The sequence below is a fragment of the Rattus rattus genome, chromosome 16 (genome assembly GCF_011064425.1).
Source record: "Rattus rattus isolate New Zealand chromosome 16, Rrattus_CSIRO_v1, whole genome shotgun sequence".
NCBI classification, from domain to species: domain Eukaryota; kingdom Metazoa; phylum Chordata; class Mammalia; order Rodentia; family Muridae; genus Rattus; species Rattus rattus.
Window position 1 is genome coordinate 39,338,995 of NC_046169.1, and position 16,134 is coordinate 39,355,128.

The window sequence follows — 16,134 nt, forward strand, 5'->3', positions numbered from 1 at the left end:
GGCTGGTAGTCCTGAGGCCTCTGGGAGTCTGGAGTCAGGGTGGTCTTCACCTGGATTAGTTGGTGGGGGGTGGGGCACTTTGGACCCAGGGACGAGCTGCGGATCCCCTCTGCTCCCTTTCTGAGACCGGGAGGTTGTGGGTAGAGACCCAGTGTATGTATGACACGGGGTGAGGAGCACCCCTCTGCTGGAGACCCAGAAGGAACTTCTTGTTTGCAGAAGGCCCTCTCTCCCTGCCTGGATGAACCTTGCAGCCTGCCCCGGACCCTCCCTGCTTCCTGGGGTAGCAAGTGTGGGGAGGGGGGAGAAGCCCTGGTGTGTGAGGTCGACCCGCCTGCCCACTGTAGTGAGGAGGTAACCAGCCTGGCTTCCCTGTGGACACAGGGCGGGCGGGCGGGGCGCCCTGCGAGCTCCCTGCCCAGTGCTATGGCCTGCCACCGCCTGCACCCTGTCCATCTGTCCACGTGCCCGCAGGGCAGACCTTATCTGTAGACAGGTAGGCGGATGTGGGCGTGCTGGTGGTCCAGCAGCCGGGGCACGGCCACCGTCTCGTAGCCCTTGCCTAGCATCTGTTCCTTGATGCAGGGTGGCCGGATGTCGTTGATGAGATACTCCAGCGACTGGAGACTGCTGCTCAGTACCGCTGTGTTACACACGCTCTTGCTGGTCAGGCCTGAGAGCGTGTCAACAGGAGGCCCGGCTAGCTCCCGGGCGGCTCCTGGCCCCAGCTCTGTCACTACGGCGGCGGCAGCAGCGGCTGCATTGTAACAGTCACTAGTAGGCGTCACCAGAACACTGTTCCAAGGGGCGGCGAAGTACTGGCCCACGGTAAAGCCGCCGGGTAGCCCCATGCCGCAGTTGTGGGGCGACCCGTTGGCCCTCTCGAATGCCCTCCCGCCGCAAGTCTCTGGGGACTTGCTGGCGACGGTGCTGCTACCGTAGGCCCGCAGCGGCTGGGGTGGGGGCGGGGGTGGCTTCTGTGGCCACAGCAGGTAATCCAGGCCGCCTTCCGAGTACCCTGCAGGTTTGGTGGCCCCAGCCAGTGTCAGGGCTGGTGTGGCTCCTTGGCTCAGTTCTGTGCCCTTCCGGCAGTCTGGCAGACCGGCTGTGGCCGAGTAAGCCACTCTAGGAAAACTAGGCACCGGGCCGTGCTTGGCTGGACTGGGGTGGGGCACGGCCACGCCCTGACAGGCGCTCGGTGCGGCACCTGGGGCCTGGCACTGCTGGTTGAGCTGGTATAGGATGCTATGGATGGAGGGTAGGTTTGAGGGGGGCAGGGGCAGGCCCCGGCCCGGCAGAGGGATCACAGAGGTGGCAGTGGCTGCCGCAGGCAGGTTAGGCGGTGGTGCAGGTGCCTCGGGTGGCTTCGGGTAGGCCAAGGGCCCCAGGGTGCTAGGCACTGGGTAGGGTGCAATGCCCACCTGCACGGTGGCCGGCGACAGTTTGGTCCGCTTGCCCTCCACGCTCTTGAGCACGCTCTTGGTGTGCCCGGCAGGCGCGGCGGCAGTGGAGGAGACCGCAGCCTTGACGATGGCCAGCAGGCCCTGGTAGCCAGTGGTGTGCTGAGGGTAGGGGTTATAACGCTGGCCGCTGGTGTCATAGCCGTTGACCGTGCGGCTCAAGTGCTTGTGCTGCGGCACTCGGATGTTGGTGGGGAAGATCTTGATGGACAGGGGGCTGTTGGCCACCTTCTCGGCATACGCGTCCAGCTCGGCTGGGCTTGGGTAGCGGGAGGAAGGCATAGAGCTGGCCACCGACTCACCTGCAGGGACAGAGGCACAAGTGAGAAACAGGCCGGCAGCCACAGCCCCTCGCTCCTCACCGGCTCTGGAACTGCCCGGTCCCCTTACCCCTCACTTTTCCCCATTCCTCCCACACTTCCAATGTCTGGACCAAAACATATGGTTCAGAGAGGTAGCTGCACACGTGTGCAAGGTGAGACACAGGCCCCACCAGTCCTCAGCCACAGGCAAGCTTTTTCCTCTTTGAGATAGGAACCTGTGCGTGCGTGCGTGCGTGCGTGCTCCAAGTTGCCCTCAAACTAGGTGCATATACAGGAATAACCTTGAAGCTCTGATTCCTCTGCCCTTCCCTTCCGGGTATCCCCGTGTGTGCCGTTACGCCCTGCTATGCACTGCCTGGATTCCAACCCGGAGCCTCACCACGCCAGGCAAGGCCCTACCAATCGAGCACCCGAGGCCCTAACCCACTTCCAGCAACAGACTAGCTGTGCTAGTGTCCCAGGCAGGGCGAGATGGATCCGACTCGGGGTGCTCCTGGTGGCTGCCCTGTTAATACTGGGTGTGACATTCTAGCTTGTGAGACTTACTGCAGGTGGCCACAACCCGCTCTGCCACGAGGGGAGTAGGGGAGCTGCTGGTCTGAAGACCCTCTTCCCACACCCCTGACGCCATTCTAGAGCCTAGCCTACAGCTTCCTCTGAGGCAGGGGGACATGGCCAGGGGTCAGTGTGGCATACAGGGGGACCTGTACAGGTGCTGGTGTGTGGGGGTCTGGGTGGAGCCATGGGTAGGTGGGCTTGTGTAGTCCTGGACGAGCTGTGCGCTTACACGAGCCATCAGGCTTCCCACCTGTGGAAGGGGGATAAGAGTGGTGCTAGGTCAGCAGGGTGACCTTGGCTGTACCAAGTGGGGTGAGGCAGAGTGCGCAGGGCCAGGATATTGTAACTCCGGGGAATTCAGGCAAAGGGTTTCACCATGCCGAGCGCCTCCCTTTCTTCGTCTGTAAAGTAGGGCAATGCTGCTACCAAGGCTACCTCCTCCGGTATCTGGGAGGGTTTAGCAGGTCCCTGCACATGAGGCAGATCTAAGGGGGGGGGGATCTGTGTTGTTCAACTCTGGCCCAGGGCAGGGCCTCACCAGAGAGTGATACCTATGCGGTCCTTTCTTTTTTTTCTTTTTTCTTTTTTTCGGAGCTGGGGACAGAACCCAGGGCCTTGTGCTTGCTAGGTAAGCACTCTACCACTGAGCTAAATCCCCAACCCCTATGTGGTCCTTTCAATCGGAGGCCTCCTGTCTGGTCCCAGAGCCCTGACCTGTGCAGCCTTGTGTGGCGTTAGTGTGGATGAAGGTTCTCTGTATTTGGGAGGCCAGCAGCATACTCAAGCCACACAGTCACGGCTGGCAGAGAGGCCAGGAGTTAGCTCCCCCAGACAGGGTCACCAGAGGCAGCTGGGAGAGCTCATGCCAGCAGAGACAGGGTCTGCACACACCAGAGTGGCCTCTCAGTACTCTGGGCACTCCAAACGTTCGGAGATCTACGCCTGTCACGACTAGGGTGTGTACACTGGCGGCTTCCGGTGGACCGGGTGGCTGCTTCACATTCCAAAGTGTATGGCAACAGACTTGGAGGAGAGATCTGTCCAGCCCCACGGGTCAGCAAGTGCTTTGCTCAGGGTCCTGCACAGCTACAGATGGTGATGCAGTGGGGGGCGGTGCCAACATGGAGTGGGTAAGCACCCCTTCGCCTCTCAATCTTGGGGGCTAACCCGGGCCCAGCAGGTATATCCACCCCTGCCCTGCCCGGCCCTGGGCATCCCCTGCTCTTAAGTAGCCTAAAATAAACTTGGTGTGGAGAATGGAAATGTCACTTTGGCCAATGGGGGAATCTTTCTCTGCGATTGGATTTAAACTACATTATACAAGCAATTTCATGGGCACTTAGCACCGCTCTGAGAGTCCCGCAAAAAAAGGGACCAGCTCTTCACTCGCCGGCCATAAATCAGCAGTTGCTATAATGAGCACAAAAAAATGTCACTTTTATGCAATTTTACAGATGAACGAAACTGGTGAAATTAGCTATGGAAACCTACCAGACTCAGCAAAAGCAGCTGCCGGGAGGGGAGAAAATGAAACCCCCTTAAACTCTCTTTCCAGGCAAGCGTCTACCATTGCGGTGCGAAAACTCATTTGCCCTCTGCGTTATGCTTTCGTTCCGAGTTTATCTTGAGTATCCAATGAGCCACCAACTGTGAAAATGATTAAATCTACAAAATCTATCTAATGGATGGAATAAATTAGGTGCTCAAAACCTTAAGGAAGAAAAAGAGAGAGGGTTGTTCTCTGGTCTTGTTACCCAAAGAGGGCGCACCATCGCCCCCATGTGGTCGGTGGGCATACTGCGTGTGGTGGTTCGTCTAGGGTGCTGAGGAAGAGCAGGAGGATGATTGTGGATATGGGGCCTCTCTGCCAGCGGTGACTGGGTGGCTCGTGTATGGAGGGCCAGATGACTGTGTGAGGGAAGGGGATGGCATCCCTCTGACGTATGTAGGGTGGGTGGATGTGACATGTGGCAGCTGGCTTGGAGACCTGCCTTCCTGACCAACCACTCAAGTCCCTGCAAGTGCCCGGGGGCCATACAGGCAGGGTTAAACTTTATAATCAGTAAGACCCTTTGGAAGGGTCTCCCACAACACAGAGTCACTCGACGAGGACCTTGGAGAGGCTATGGAGATGGCTGAAGCCAAGGCAATGGCCTTGAAAGTCTTGTTGGAAGCAGAGTTTGGTCCCAGCTGGGCCTGAGGGACCCTTGGGTTTCTGAGTCCCAACAGCTGTAAGGTCACAAGGTAAGATGACATACGGGTCTCTACTTTTCAGTTGAAGAGATTAGAGGTTACAACCAGCCAAGGTCAGAGCTAGGTCAATCTACTCCACCCCAGGTGGGGCCTAGAGGGGCTGGGGCCACCTTCGGGAGGTCATCATCTAACTTCGAGGGGGAAGATAGAGAGAGAGGGAGGGAGGGAGAGAGAGACAGAGACAGAGACAGACAGACAGACAGAGACTGCTTGGGCAGACACTGTTTCCTGGCTGGTGCTTGGTAAGCCTCAGACATGGCCATGGCTGCTGGAGCCCCCAATCACAAACCCGCTTTAAACCATGGCCTCCATGCACACCTTTGACATAGTAGCCTCTACCTTAAACCTTGGTCCCCAAAAGACTTTCTCTGGCTGTCCCCCAGTGCTTCAAACAGCCTGCTTTGCGGTGGACTTGGCTTGGGGCCCTGGGCTACTTGGCTCCTGGGCCCAGGTTGGCAAAGTTCCAGACTTTTCTGTGGCGAAAACCCAGCCACAAGCGCCCGCTCGTGCTGTCAGTCTGTTTGGTAAACACAGGGCCCTAGGGGAAGGGGAGGGGTCCTCATGGGAGGGCTGGGGGGCTCTGTGACAGTGGGCTCCTCAGGCAGGTGAAGGGGGGAGATTCAGTGCCCCGTGTTCTAACTGGTTTGGGGAACCTCCTCCTGGCACCTTCATCATGGGAGGGACCAGCAGACACATCCATTCGGGACCCCTGCCCACTGGAATACACCATTCCCTGGGCTCGACTGTGCAGGCAGCAAGCTAAGGTGCTGGCACCCTGGATGTGCTGGCGGGCAGCAGTAAGCCCAAAAACAGGATGGTAGACGGCTGACGGGGTGGTGGACAGGTCTGCGTACTTGGGCACATCTCCCATAGAGAGTGGTGTCTGATTCCCCTGCCTGACGTGGACTGGATTAGTGCTTGATTGTACTGGGGAGAATGTAGTGTGGGTGGGCAGAGGAGTGGCTTTTATGAGTTGACTTTTCTTTCTATCTACCTATCTATCTATCCATCCATCCTTTCTTTTTTTTCAAACCACAGTGTCTTTTTTTTTTTTTTTTTAAGATTTATTTATTTTATTTATGTGAGTACCCTGTAGCTGTCTTCACACACACCAGAAGAGGGCATCGGATCCCATTACAGATGGTTGTGAGCCACCATGTGGTTGCTGGGAATTGAACTCAGGATCTCTGGAAGGGCAGTCAGTGCTCTTAACCGCTGAGCCATCTCTCCAGCCCCCCCATCCATTTTTCTTATCCTATCATCTGTCTGTCTATACATCCACTCATTCATCCATCTACCCCTCATCCACCCACTCACCCAATATCTCTCTCTCTCTCTCTCTCTCTCTCTCTCTCTCTCTCTCTCTCTCTCCTAAAACTCACCTTGTAGACCTCACAAAAGTTTTCAGAGCTGGCCTGCCCCCACCTCCCGAGTGCTGGGATCAAAGGTATCCAGTACCGACTCCTGGTAACTGTAAAAGGCCACATGGCCTCCACTTACACCCAGCTGTGTGGAGAGGCCACAGACAAGTATCTTGCATTCAGAAGACCTAAGCTGCTCTCCCTCCACCCTGGGGAACATTATCGGGAGACTCCTGTCCTGTACTGTCCTGTCTGGGGTGTACTAGCTGCTTGGCACAGATTCCTGGGATAGTTTACTTCGCTGCCTTGGGAATCAGCAGTGAGGTTCAGTGGGCTGAATGATGGGCTGGAGGGGGCTCCTGGCTTGGACCCGGTGGTCAGTGAGGAAGTAACCTCTAGAGGGGCTGGCAACACAGAGAGCTCGGTGTTGGCCCCGGGGCCACTGTGGTCATCTGGGTGCTTGCTCTAAGTGTTAAGTTCCCCAGGGATGAATATAGAATATCCCCCTGATGCGTCTGAGGTTTGGTCCCTAGCTGGTGGTGCAGGGCTGATAGGGTTACAAGGACCCTAACAGGTTAATCCATAGAACTGTGTCCATCTCTAGTGGGGTACTAAGTGTGCCTGGCTGGAGAAAGTGGGGTGGGGAGTAGGAGGCAGGTGACAGGCTTTTAAGTCTACCCTGTGTGCCTCAGGGCCATCGCCGACCTTCTCTGAGCCTGTAGTAAACTGGCTTCCCACTGTGTGAGCCCCGGAGGGTCTCAGGAGCAGATTGGAGGGGCCGGACTTCCTTGTGTCCTTGGACACTGATCACAATGACTCTTCTGAAGCTCCACTACTGGTGTTCAAGGCAACATTGGAGGTACTGCCCGCCTCTCCCTCTGCAGTCTCCTTTCCCGTCACAGGTCCTGTGTCTGTCATGTGCTTCCTCTGGGCCAGGTACTGTGCCCTCCTGAGACCGCTCTGGGGGAGGCCTGGTTTCTCAGGAAAGGTTAGGCACTCGGGGACAGCGGGCATCAAGCAAGGGTGACCCGGGCTGCCTCTCCCTGTTCATCTCTCCCCCCAATCCATCTCCATCCATGAAGCCCCCATTAAAGGCTTGTCTGGAGATTTAAAAGGCTGGTAGGAAGTGCCGGGCGAACTGTCGCTGCCATTAAGTTAATGTTATGGGCCTTTTACAGGTGCGTTAAATAGATGCGGTTATTAACGAGTATATTAAGCCAATTAAAACCAGCCCTCTGAGTGGAGTTTAATGTTGCCTCAGGGAGACAAGAGATGGCTTCACTGCTTGGCTGCCAGGCAGGGAAGGGAGGGCGGGGCTCCACTGTGGGGTCCACAGCACTGAGGAGCTAAGACTAGAATTGGTTCTCAGGCTTCACTTTGACCATGAGGCCTTGGTTCTTGAAAGGGCGGTGGCTTCTAGGTTCCGAGAGACTTAAGCACGCAAAGAATTACTTGTTCAAGGGGGAGTGTGGAGTCGCCAGCCTAGAATTCCTGGTTCTGTGCCCCAGACCTGCTGCAGGATCCAGGCCTGGATCACTGGGGACAGGCTGTGCTTTGTGAGGTAGATACTGGGGCTGGCTCCATTACACAGAGTGGGGCTCTGGAAGGCAGGGACCTGCTCAGGACCAAGAGGCTGCAGACAGCAGCTTCGAACTGGTGGCCAGGCCCCTCCTGATTCATGGCACACATCCCTGGAGCAGTAGTTCCAGGGGATCTCAGGTTTCAGGGTACAGAACGGGGCTGCCCTCTTCCCAAAGGAGTGCCGGGCTAGTAGCATTTCCTTTCCTCATCCGCTGTCTCTCCCTCCTGGAGGATCAGGAAGTCCCAGGGCATTCTGTGTTGAGATGAGGAGGGAGGGGTGTGTGGGTCCTCTTCCAGGACGGAAAGGGTCCCTGGGCACCACCCTTCATCTGTATTCCCCTTCACCGTGACACTCCGCCCTTGGAGGTGGCAGCCTCCTGAATGCTCAATTAACGTGACACTAATTAGCTGGTGGCACCAGCAGAATGCCTAATGAGGTCGATCGGGAGGGGCTGGGAGGCTACTGGGCAGGGGAGAACAGCTGTTCTCTGGTCTTTATTGGGAAGGACTCAAGCCGTCACAGGAGGCGGCTGCTGCTGGGCACCTTGCTGGCTGTCCCAGGGACCTCCATCTGCTGCGCCTACTGACCCCTCGTGGTTGACCAGAGGATCAGACCCTGGATAATTGCAGGCATGCTCTGTTAATGGCTGGGGACCTCCTGGGCTTGGGGTGATAATAGCTCTCGGGGTGAGAGAAGGTTCAGATGCTTGGGCACATGAATGAAGCCACGTGTGCCTAATCAGGGGGGCATCCTGCACATACTGGAACAGGTAGGCACTCCCCAGGCCTTCCTCAAGTGCTGGCTGGAGCCTTAGGGTGGCCTCTGAAGCCCAGAAGGCGGGGCTGGCGGACACTTCCATCCTTCCTCACCCTAACGTGACTGTCCCTCACCTGAGTCTCAGGATTTCTTACCCCTCTCCCCTTTAGCTTGGCTGTTTAGTCTGCACCCTCCGCAGGTAGGTCAGCCTGACTCATTCCTGCCATGCCCAGCCTCCTCTCTGGCTCTCCTGTCCTTTGTCCACTGCCAGAGCTCTACCTTCTCTCAGTTCTAGTTCTCTATGTTCACACTTCAGGAAGTAGCATTAAATACCAGGTCCGAGGCTGTAGCTCAGCGGTAGAACAGCCGTTGAGCAAACACACAAGGCCCTGGGTTCCATCCCCGGCACTGGGAGAAACAAAGGACAGAAAACGAAACAAAACACCAATTCTCTTTCTAACAGCATGGAAAATAATAGGATACCCAGGGATACATTGTAACAGAAAGAACAAAATGGTCTGAAAGTGACAAGACGTTGAAAGAAACGACTCCAGTAAATGGGAAGACATCCCATTTTCCTGCACGGAGAGACTTGGGGTTGGCGTCCCAGACCCTGCCATTCCTGTTAGAATCTCAGCTGGCCTCCTTGCAGAAACTTCTGGGGATCCAGAAAAGCCCAAACCATTTCTAATTTTGAAGCCAAATTACAAGACTCAGGCCCCGGTGGGGACCAGGCATAAGGAGAGGCAAGAGCAGTACGGCAGGGTACTAGAGAGTCCGATGTGAAATTCACAGAACCATTCAGTAGGGAGAAAGCTGGTCGTTGTCCTATGAGATTGGATCATGTCATACAAAAATCACCTCGATATATCAGGGGCCTACATGGAGAAGCTAAAAATTGGGCTAGAGAGATGCCTCAGCGGTTAAGAGCACTGATTGCTCTTCCAGAGTCCTGAGTTCAAATCCCAGCAACCCCATGGTGGCTCACAACCAATTGTAGTGGGATCTGGCGCCCTCTTCTGGCGCACAGGAAATATGCAGGCAGAACACTGTCAATAAAAAAAAGAAAAGCTAAAAATTTTCTAACCCCTTTTATTCATTTATTACACGTGGGGATGGAGAGCAAGCACATCCCACGTGTGCACGGGGCTACAACTTTATCCACCATGTGGGTCTTGGGTAGTGACTCAGTCCTCGAACTTGACAGCTGGTGCTTCCACCCACTGCATATTCCCTGGCCTAAAGACCCGTGGAACAGCTTGGGTCACACGATACCTCACCTCATCTAAAAGCACCCTAACAAAAGAAATGGATGCCACTAGAATCCAACAGTTCCTGCCTCAAAGTGGGGTTGGGAAGTCCGATGAAGACAGCTCTAGAATGGGAAAAGATTCACACACCACAAGCGTGAAATAGGACCCGTACCCAGAATGCACTTGGGACCTGGATAACCCAAGGGAGAGGTGAGGAACTGCGTTGGACGAAGAGCTGCAGAGACACTTCCAAAGACGACACGCAAAAGCTGGTGAGCACATGAAACACATTAAAAAACGCCCTGACTATAATAAAGACACAGAGTAGCCGGGTGTGGGCACACACCTGTAACCCGGCGCCCAAGAGGCTGAGGCAAGAGGGTTGCTGTAATTTGAGACTTGCTTGGGCTGCAGCGGGAGCTCCTGCCTCCGCGCGCAACACAAAATAAAGGGCTGTGGGGCTGGAACTGAGGTCTTTGCTAAGTAAGAGCTCTTGCCATGCCCACCCACCATCGTCAGAACAGTCACACCTTTGCTTTCAGCGCTCGGATGGCTGTTGGGCAGTAAGGTACACCGGGCTGGGTGACCTAAGGGTGGAAGTGGCTGTCCACACACGAAGCCCAGCATCCTCTGTGGTAGAAGGCCGTTTAGAGTCAGTCTTCTCCCGGGTGTTGTATGTGTGATCTTTGTGTGTGTGTGTTTTCTTTCTCTCCCTGTGGACAGGCAGTGTGGCCTGGGGTCTTTGCTCCCACCAAGTTCCAAGCCCTCGGGTTCACCGGCACTTGAGCCTGACTGGATCCTCCAGACAGACGAGGGGCAGGGGCCTGGCACACCAGACCTTCCTCCCCCTCAGGAAGGACAGTCTGATGCACCTGTCTCTTATAGTTTATCTTTTACATTTTTATTCTGTGGGTGGGAAGGCAACGTATGTGGAGGTTAAAGGACAACTTATAAGAGTCAGCTCTCTCCCTCCGCTGTCTTGTCTCAGGGACTGAACTTGGGTCATCAGGCTTGGCCACAAGCCCACCTATTGAGCCATCTTGCTGGCCCATTTTGTGACTGGAGCCGGTGGCCTCTATTGAAATGCTAGTGGCTTGAAGCTCACTGGGGCAGAAGCTCCCAGTGGCAGGTCACAGGGAATGTCCAACTGTGAGTAAGGGTGGGAGTTGGACTGAAAAGTCCACCCCATCTTGGGTTCCGTGCCCTTCAGTGGTTCTCTTCCATGGAGATGCTCAGGGGTGGGGAACCTCTCACACTGCTGGAGAGACAGATGTTGAGGCCAAGGAGGCAGCAGGCAAACGGTTGGGATTGGCTGCCACTGTCCAATCCCTCTCCTAGAGCCACACACATGTCCTGCATGGGGTCCAGATAGGACCTGACTCCACCCGACACCCTTAGATCCATCTCAGTCCCTGGGCCCTTTGGGGGAAGATGGTAAACCCCAGGGTCTGACAAAGGCTGCCCACTGCTCTTGGGAAACTGCTCATCCCCCTACAGTGCCCTTGAGCACAACAATCCCTGAGCTCCGCCCCCCAAGCCTCCAGCTACAGAGCACCTCCCTGGGGCTCTCTGTGGAGCCTGCATTTTCAGCAATGCACAACTCAAAGTTTGTAAAAGTCAAATATTTGTTAGCTGCTGAGATTCTGCAGATCTAAGTCATAGGTTTCTGCAGCAAGGGTGACCAGGTCCTGCGTGGGACCCTGGAACTCTGGCCAATGGGGATGGCTTGGCTCTTAGGCCTGAGGGAGGGGAGGGGGACACACACACTCTGTTCTGTTCACGTCATTTCGATAGTCAGCTGGGATAGCCTGCTCTGTCCTCAGCTCTGACAGATGTAACCTGTGGCAGCTGGTTCTTTTGTAGTTCTGTAAGACAGGCTACTGGGATCCCCCTCACACAGGAAAGGGACAAGGGTCTCAGACTGGCTCCCCACCCTTTGGATTTGTTGATGTTGATCTGATCCCTTTCGTTATAAAAGGGGACGCAGGTCCTAAAACACTGATTAGTTTGCCCAAGTTCTCGATGGCCACAGCCTGACCAAGACCTTCCTACCTTGGTGTTAACCTGGCATAGCAGGGAAGCTCAGGCTAGCCCTTTCACTCTTTGAATTCTGCTTGGGGCAAGAGAGATGAGAGCCGCTGTCCAACTAGGCAAGGTGGGCCATGCCTACAATCCCAGCACGCAGGAGGCAGAAGCAGGGGGGTTGCCAGGAGTTTGTGGCTAACCTGGGCTACATGTTGAGACCCTATCTGAAAACAAGGACAGACCCTGTGAGAACAAGACCCGCCTAGAACTCAACCAGAAACAGCCCAGATGCCGGACCTGAGGTGACTAATGGTGCCTCTCCATCTGTGTAGGGTTGCACATGGCTGCCGAGGCCTGAATGCAAACAAAAATGCAGAACAGGTGAGGGACAGAGGACAGCAGGAAGTGGTGATGTGCTGAGTCAGGGGACACCAGGGGACACCCCCAACACAAAGCCTCAGTCCCTCTTCCAGAGACAGGAGAGGCTCATGGGACATAGGCGGCTGAAGAGCACAGGGCAGGAACCTAACTGCTCTGTGGTGACGGAGGACAATCCAGCGGATGCAAGGCCCTCAGAGCCCACTCGGACATGGCCTCAGCTCTTCTGAGCCCTGCAAAAACTTCTGGTGAGCAGCCAGGCAAGGTAGGCTCACTTCCTCCAGAGGTAAGCCATGTTGAATGAGCATCAGACGTCATCAAAATAAGGCTCGGGCAAGGTCATGGGTGGTATGAACGACACCCCAAGAGATTACCACCATCGGAGAGATGGCAGTGACAGCCCAGTGCTTCATGCAGGGTAGTACTGACCGGAAGACCGGTAGTAAAAGCCACTGTTTTTGTAAAGTAGTGGAGCAAGGGGAGGTGTGAACGCTCCACAAAGCATAGGGAGAGAGAAGGCACAGAGGGAGAAATGGGTGTGTGTGTGTGTGTGTGTGTGTGTGTGTGTGTGTGTAGGGGGACCATGAAAGCCAGGCTTAGTGTCTGTCTCAGTTAGGGTTTTACTGCTGTGAACAGACACCATGACCAAAGCAACTTTTTTTATAAGGACATGTAATTGGGGCTGGCTTACAGGTTCAGAGGTTCAGTTCATTATCATCAAGGTGGGAACATGGCAGCATCCAGGCAGGCCTGGTGCAGGAGGAGCTGAGAGTTCTATATCTTCATCTGAAGGCTGCTAGCAGAAGACTGACTTCTGGCAGCTAGGATGAGGGTCTTAAAGCCCAAGCCCACAGGGCCACACCCACTCCAACAGGGCCACACCTCCAAGGCCACACCCCCTCCAACAAGGCCATACCTCCTCCAACAGGGCCACACCCATCCCAAGAAGGCCACACCTCCTCTAGCAAGGCCACACCCACTCCAAGGCCACACCTCCTGATAGTGCCACTTCCTGGCCCAAGCACATCCAAACCATCACAAGAGGCTATGGGCCCAGGAAGGGGCTGCAAACAGGTCAACCCGTGACAGTTCGGTAAAGGAAGGACGCGGAAGACATCTAAGTTGGAAAGAAGGGTCTAGGGGATGGAGGGCGGCATGAAGCTTCATTTTCTTTAACTCTTTCAGCTTAAAAGGCAAAGCTTAGAGCATTTGGTATGTGGGAAATCCAGAATACTGATCGCCTGAGGTCACCCAGCAGCACTCCGGGGCCAGCTGGCTGCGGAGGGTGGAATGCGAGGCTGAAAGCACTGGTGCTGCCATCTTACTTCCTGAGGCCACAGTGAAATGTGGGAGCAGCGAGGGCTGCTGCGATGGCGCTGTTGACCCCGGAAGGGAACCGGTTCCAGGGCAGAGCACTCTCACTTTCACCAGAAGATGCCACTTGCAGATGCAAAGCCAGCTCTAGGGAGCAGTGGCAGAACACACTGATTTCGACATTTTCTTAGGGAAAAATGACACAGCTAGAAACAGAACTGGGCGGGGTAGGGTGGGGATGACTCCGCCCATAGAGGACCTGCCTCAAACCAGGAGGACTTGAGCTCACATCCTTGGCTGGATGTGAAGGGGAGGCAGAGGGACAAGGAGGTCCTTGGTGAGCACTGTGTTTAGAGACAGTGGAGAGCAGAGGAAGGCACTTGATGTCACTCACCCTCTGGCAACACACTCATACACACACTTACACACATACTCATACACACAACTCTCACACACATACATGCACACAGACACACACACTCATACAACTCTCACATACATGCACACACACATACACTCATACACACACACAACTCTCACACACATACATGCGCACACACACACGGATTTGATCAGTTGAAGCTCCAGCTACCTGAAGACAAGCAGAGCACCCAGGTCATAGCGCAAGAGGAAATACAACAAAATCCTCCAACTCTTTGAGCTCAGTACACACACACACATCGGCCACACCACTAAGTAAGTAATAAGTGGGGGGAGGGGTCATGTTTGTGTCACAAAGCTTAATCCAACTTGACAGCACGAGAGATGCATCTAAACGTAGTAACCCAGAGAAGTCACAAGTGCAGAACTGGCAAAGGTTATCAAGAAAATTAGAACTCAGAAGCAGAGATTAGCTATCCTAAGTCACATCCAAACCCCAAAGTGTTAAATAGGTTTGCTTTTTTAAAGAAGGACTTATTTCCTATAAGGTTTACGGTACTAAAATAGGCACATTAAACGGGGTTGAGGTGTCGTGATGGACTGACTCTAAGAGGGGAAACAAGTCTGAAACTCGCTAGCAGGGGGCAGCTCCGTTATCCAGAGAAATACAGAGGAAGCACGTGTGAGACAAGCACTGACTCCCAAAGGCAGGTTCGGCTTCTAAGTTCTCGGAGAAAACCAAACCAAACCCGAGGTTACTTTGTATCACGGACTCCAGACAAGATCTGGCATCTTGCCAGAGCTACGTCCCTAGACACACAGACTTCAATACATTTTTAGAAGCATCTCTGATCATGACACGAGGAAGGCATCCTGCTTAGATGGACAGGTGGGGCTCTGGTAAGTCAGAATGAAGTAAAGATCAACCAAAATTGGAAAACTGGAAAGGAAAATTCAAAATACAAATATAGACTTTGTAGCCTTTTCCCTTTAAAAAAATAATTAGAGGGCATGCAGGATGGCTCAGTGAGCGGGTAATGGCTCTTGATGCCAAACCTGGGACCCACATGGTGGAAGGAACGGAGTCCTGCAACTTGTCCTCCGGCCTCCACACGCCAGCCGTGGTACACTGCTTCCCACACACATGATTTAAGTTAAAAAAACACTGTAAAGGTTTAAGTCTGTAACTCAAAAAAATAACTTCAAAATGCCCTACGATTTTAATAGAAGATAAATCAATGAATCAGAATCCCTAGAAGGGTAATATTTCTAATAAATACTATAGATGGATCTTTGGGGAAAGGCAGTAGATCATATCATTAGCTAATCTAATCAGGAAGAACGAGGGAAGAGGCTAGGAGATGGCCCAGTCAGCAGAGTGCCTGTGTCCCTTAGAACCCACTAAGTGGGACGTGGTGACACATGACCGTAACCCCAGCACCGGGGAAGCAAAAACAGCCAAATGCCTGGGGCTCCCTGGCAGCCGAGTCAGCAAGTTGCAGCCAAGTGAGAGAGGCTGTCTCAAACAAGCAAGCCCAGGAACCTGACTGAGGTCATCCTCCGGCCTCTACGGCTGCACCACATGAAGCTGCACACACACAGAAAATCCCCAGCACCGGGAGAGATGCCGCCTAAGAGCTGCTCCACTCCGCTCAGCCCTATGGAAACTCAGCGGCGAAAAACCTGGATCTCAGACTCATTCAAGGAGCAGGAGCATAGAACAATTATTAGAGCAGAAACAGTGAACGGTGTTAAAAGGCCACCGGCCCCACGTGGCGCACACGGGCTGGTTCACCCTGAAGTGAAGCTTTCACAGACGGGGGTGGGGGTGTGTGGGGGAATTACAGACAACAACGGACGTGGTAGGACATTGTAGGAGGGAGGAGATTTGAGGTAGCCTGGGCTACATTATAAGAGCCTGCTTTATCAGATGCTAAAGCTGTCTCTCTCTGTCTCTGTCTGTCTCTCTCATTTAAGATAAGTACACTGTAGCTGTTCAGACACACCAGAAGAGGGCATCAGATCTCATTACAGATGGTTGTGAGCCACCATGTGGTTGCTGGGATTTGAACTCAGGACCTTTGGAAGAGCAGTCAGTGCTCTTAACCACTGAGCCATCTCTCCAGCCCCCTCTCTTCTTTTAAAGATTTATAAGTACACTGTCTCTATCTTCAGACACATCAGAAGAGGGCATCGGATCCCATTACAGATGGTTGTGAGCCACCATGTGGTTGCTGGGATTTGAACTCAGGACCTCTGGAAGAGCAGCCAGTGCTCTTAACTGCTGAGCCATCTCTTGAGTCTTAAAGCTGTCTTTCTAATTAAGGTAAGAATTTAAAAGAACAGCTCTGATCCTGAAAGTGTGCCGTAGAGTGGCCACCTGGAGAAAGCGTATGCTCCTAACGTGCAAGGCTGCCGGGAAGTGTTCCGACCCCCATTCTTATTTTAAAAATAACAGGTATCAACACTCCCAAGAATGCCCAGGAAATG

General features: G+C 54.1%; 1 protein-coding gene across 4 annotated transcripts in view; it reads right to left on the bottom strand.

Annotated features, from left to right (window-relative positions):
- Nucleotides 1-389: 389 nt before the first annotated feature.
- Fam222a (family with sequence similarity 222 member A) overlaps nt 390-16,134 on the bottom strand; it is a 44,959-nt gene continuing 29,214 nt past the window's right edge. For all 4 annotated transcript variants that reach the window (XM_032886763.1, XM_032886764.1, XM_032886766.1 and 1 more), the window contains exon 3: nt 390-1,762. In XM_032886763.1, coding sequence (XP_032742654.1) covers nt 483-1,762 — 1,280 coding nt within the window. In that variant the 3' untranslated portion in view covers nt 390-482. The remainder of the gene's footprint in view (nt 1,763-16,134) is intronic.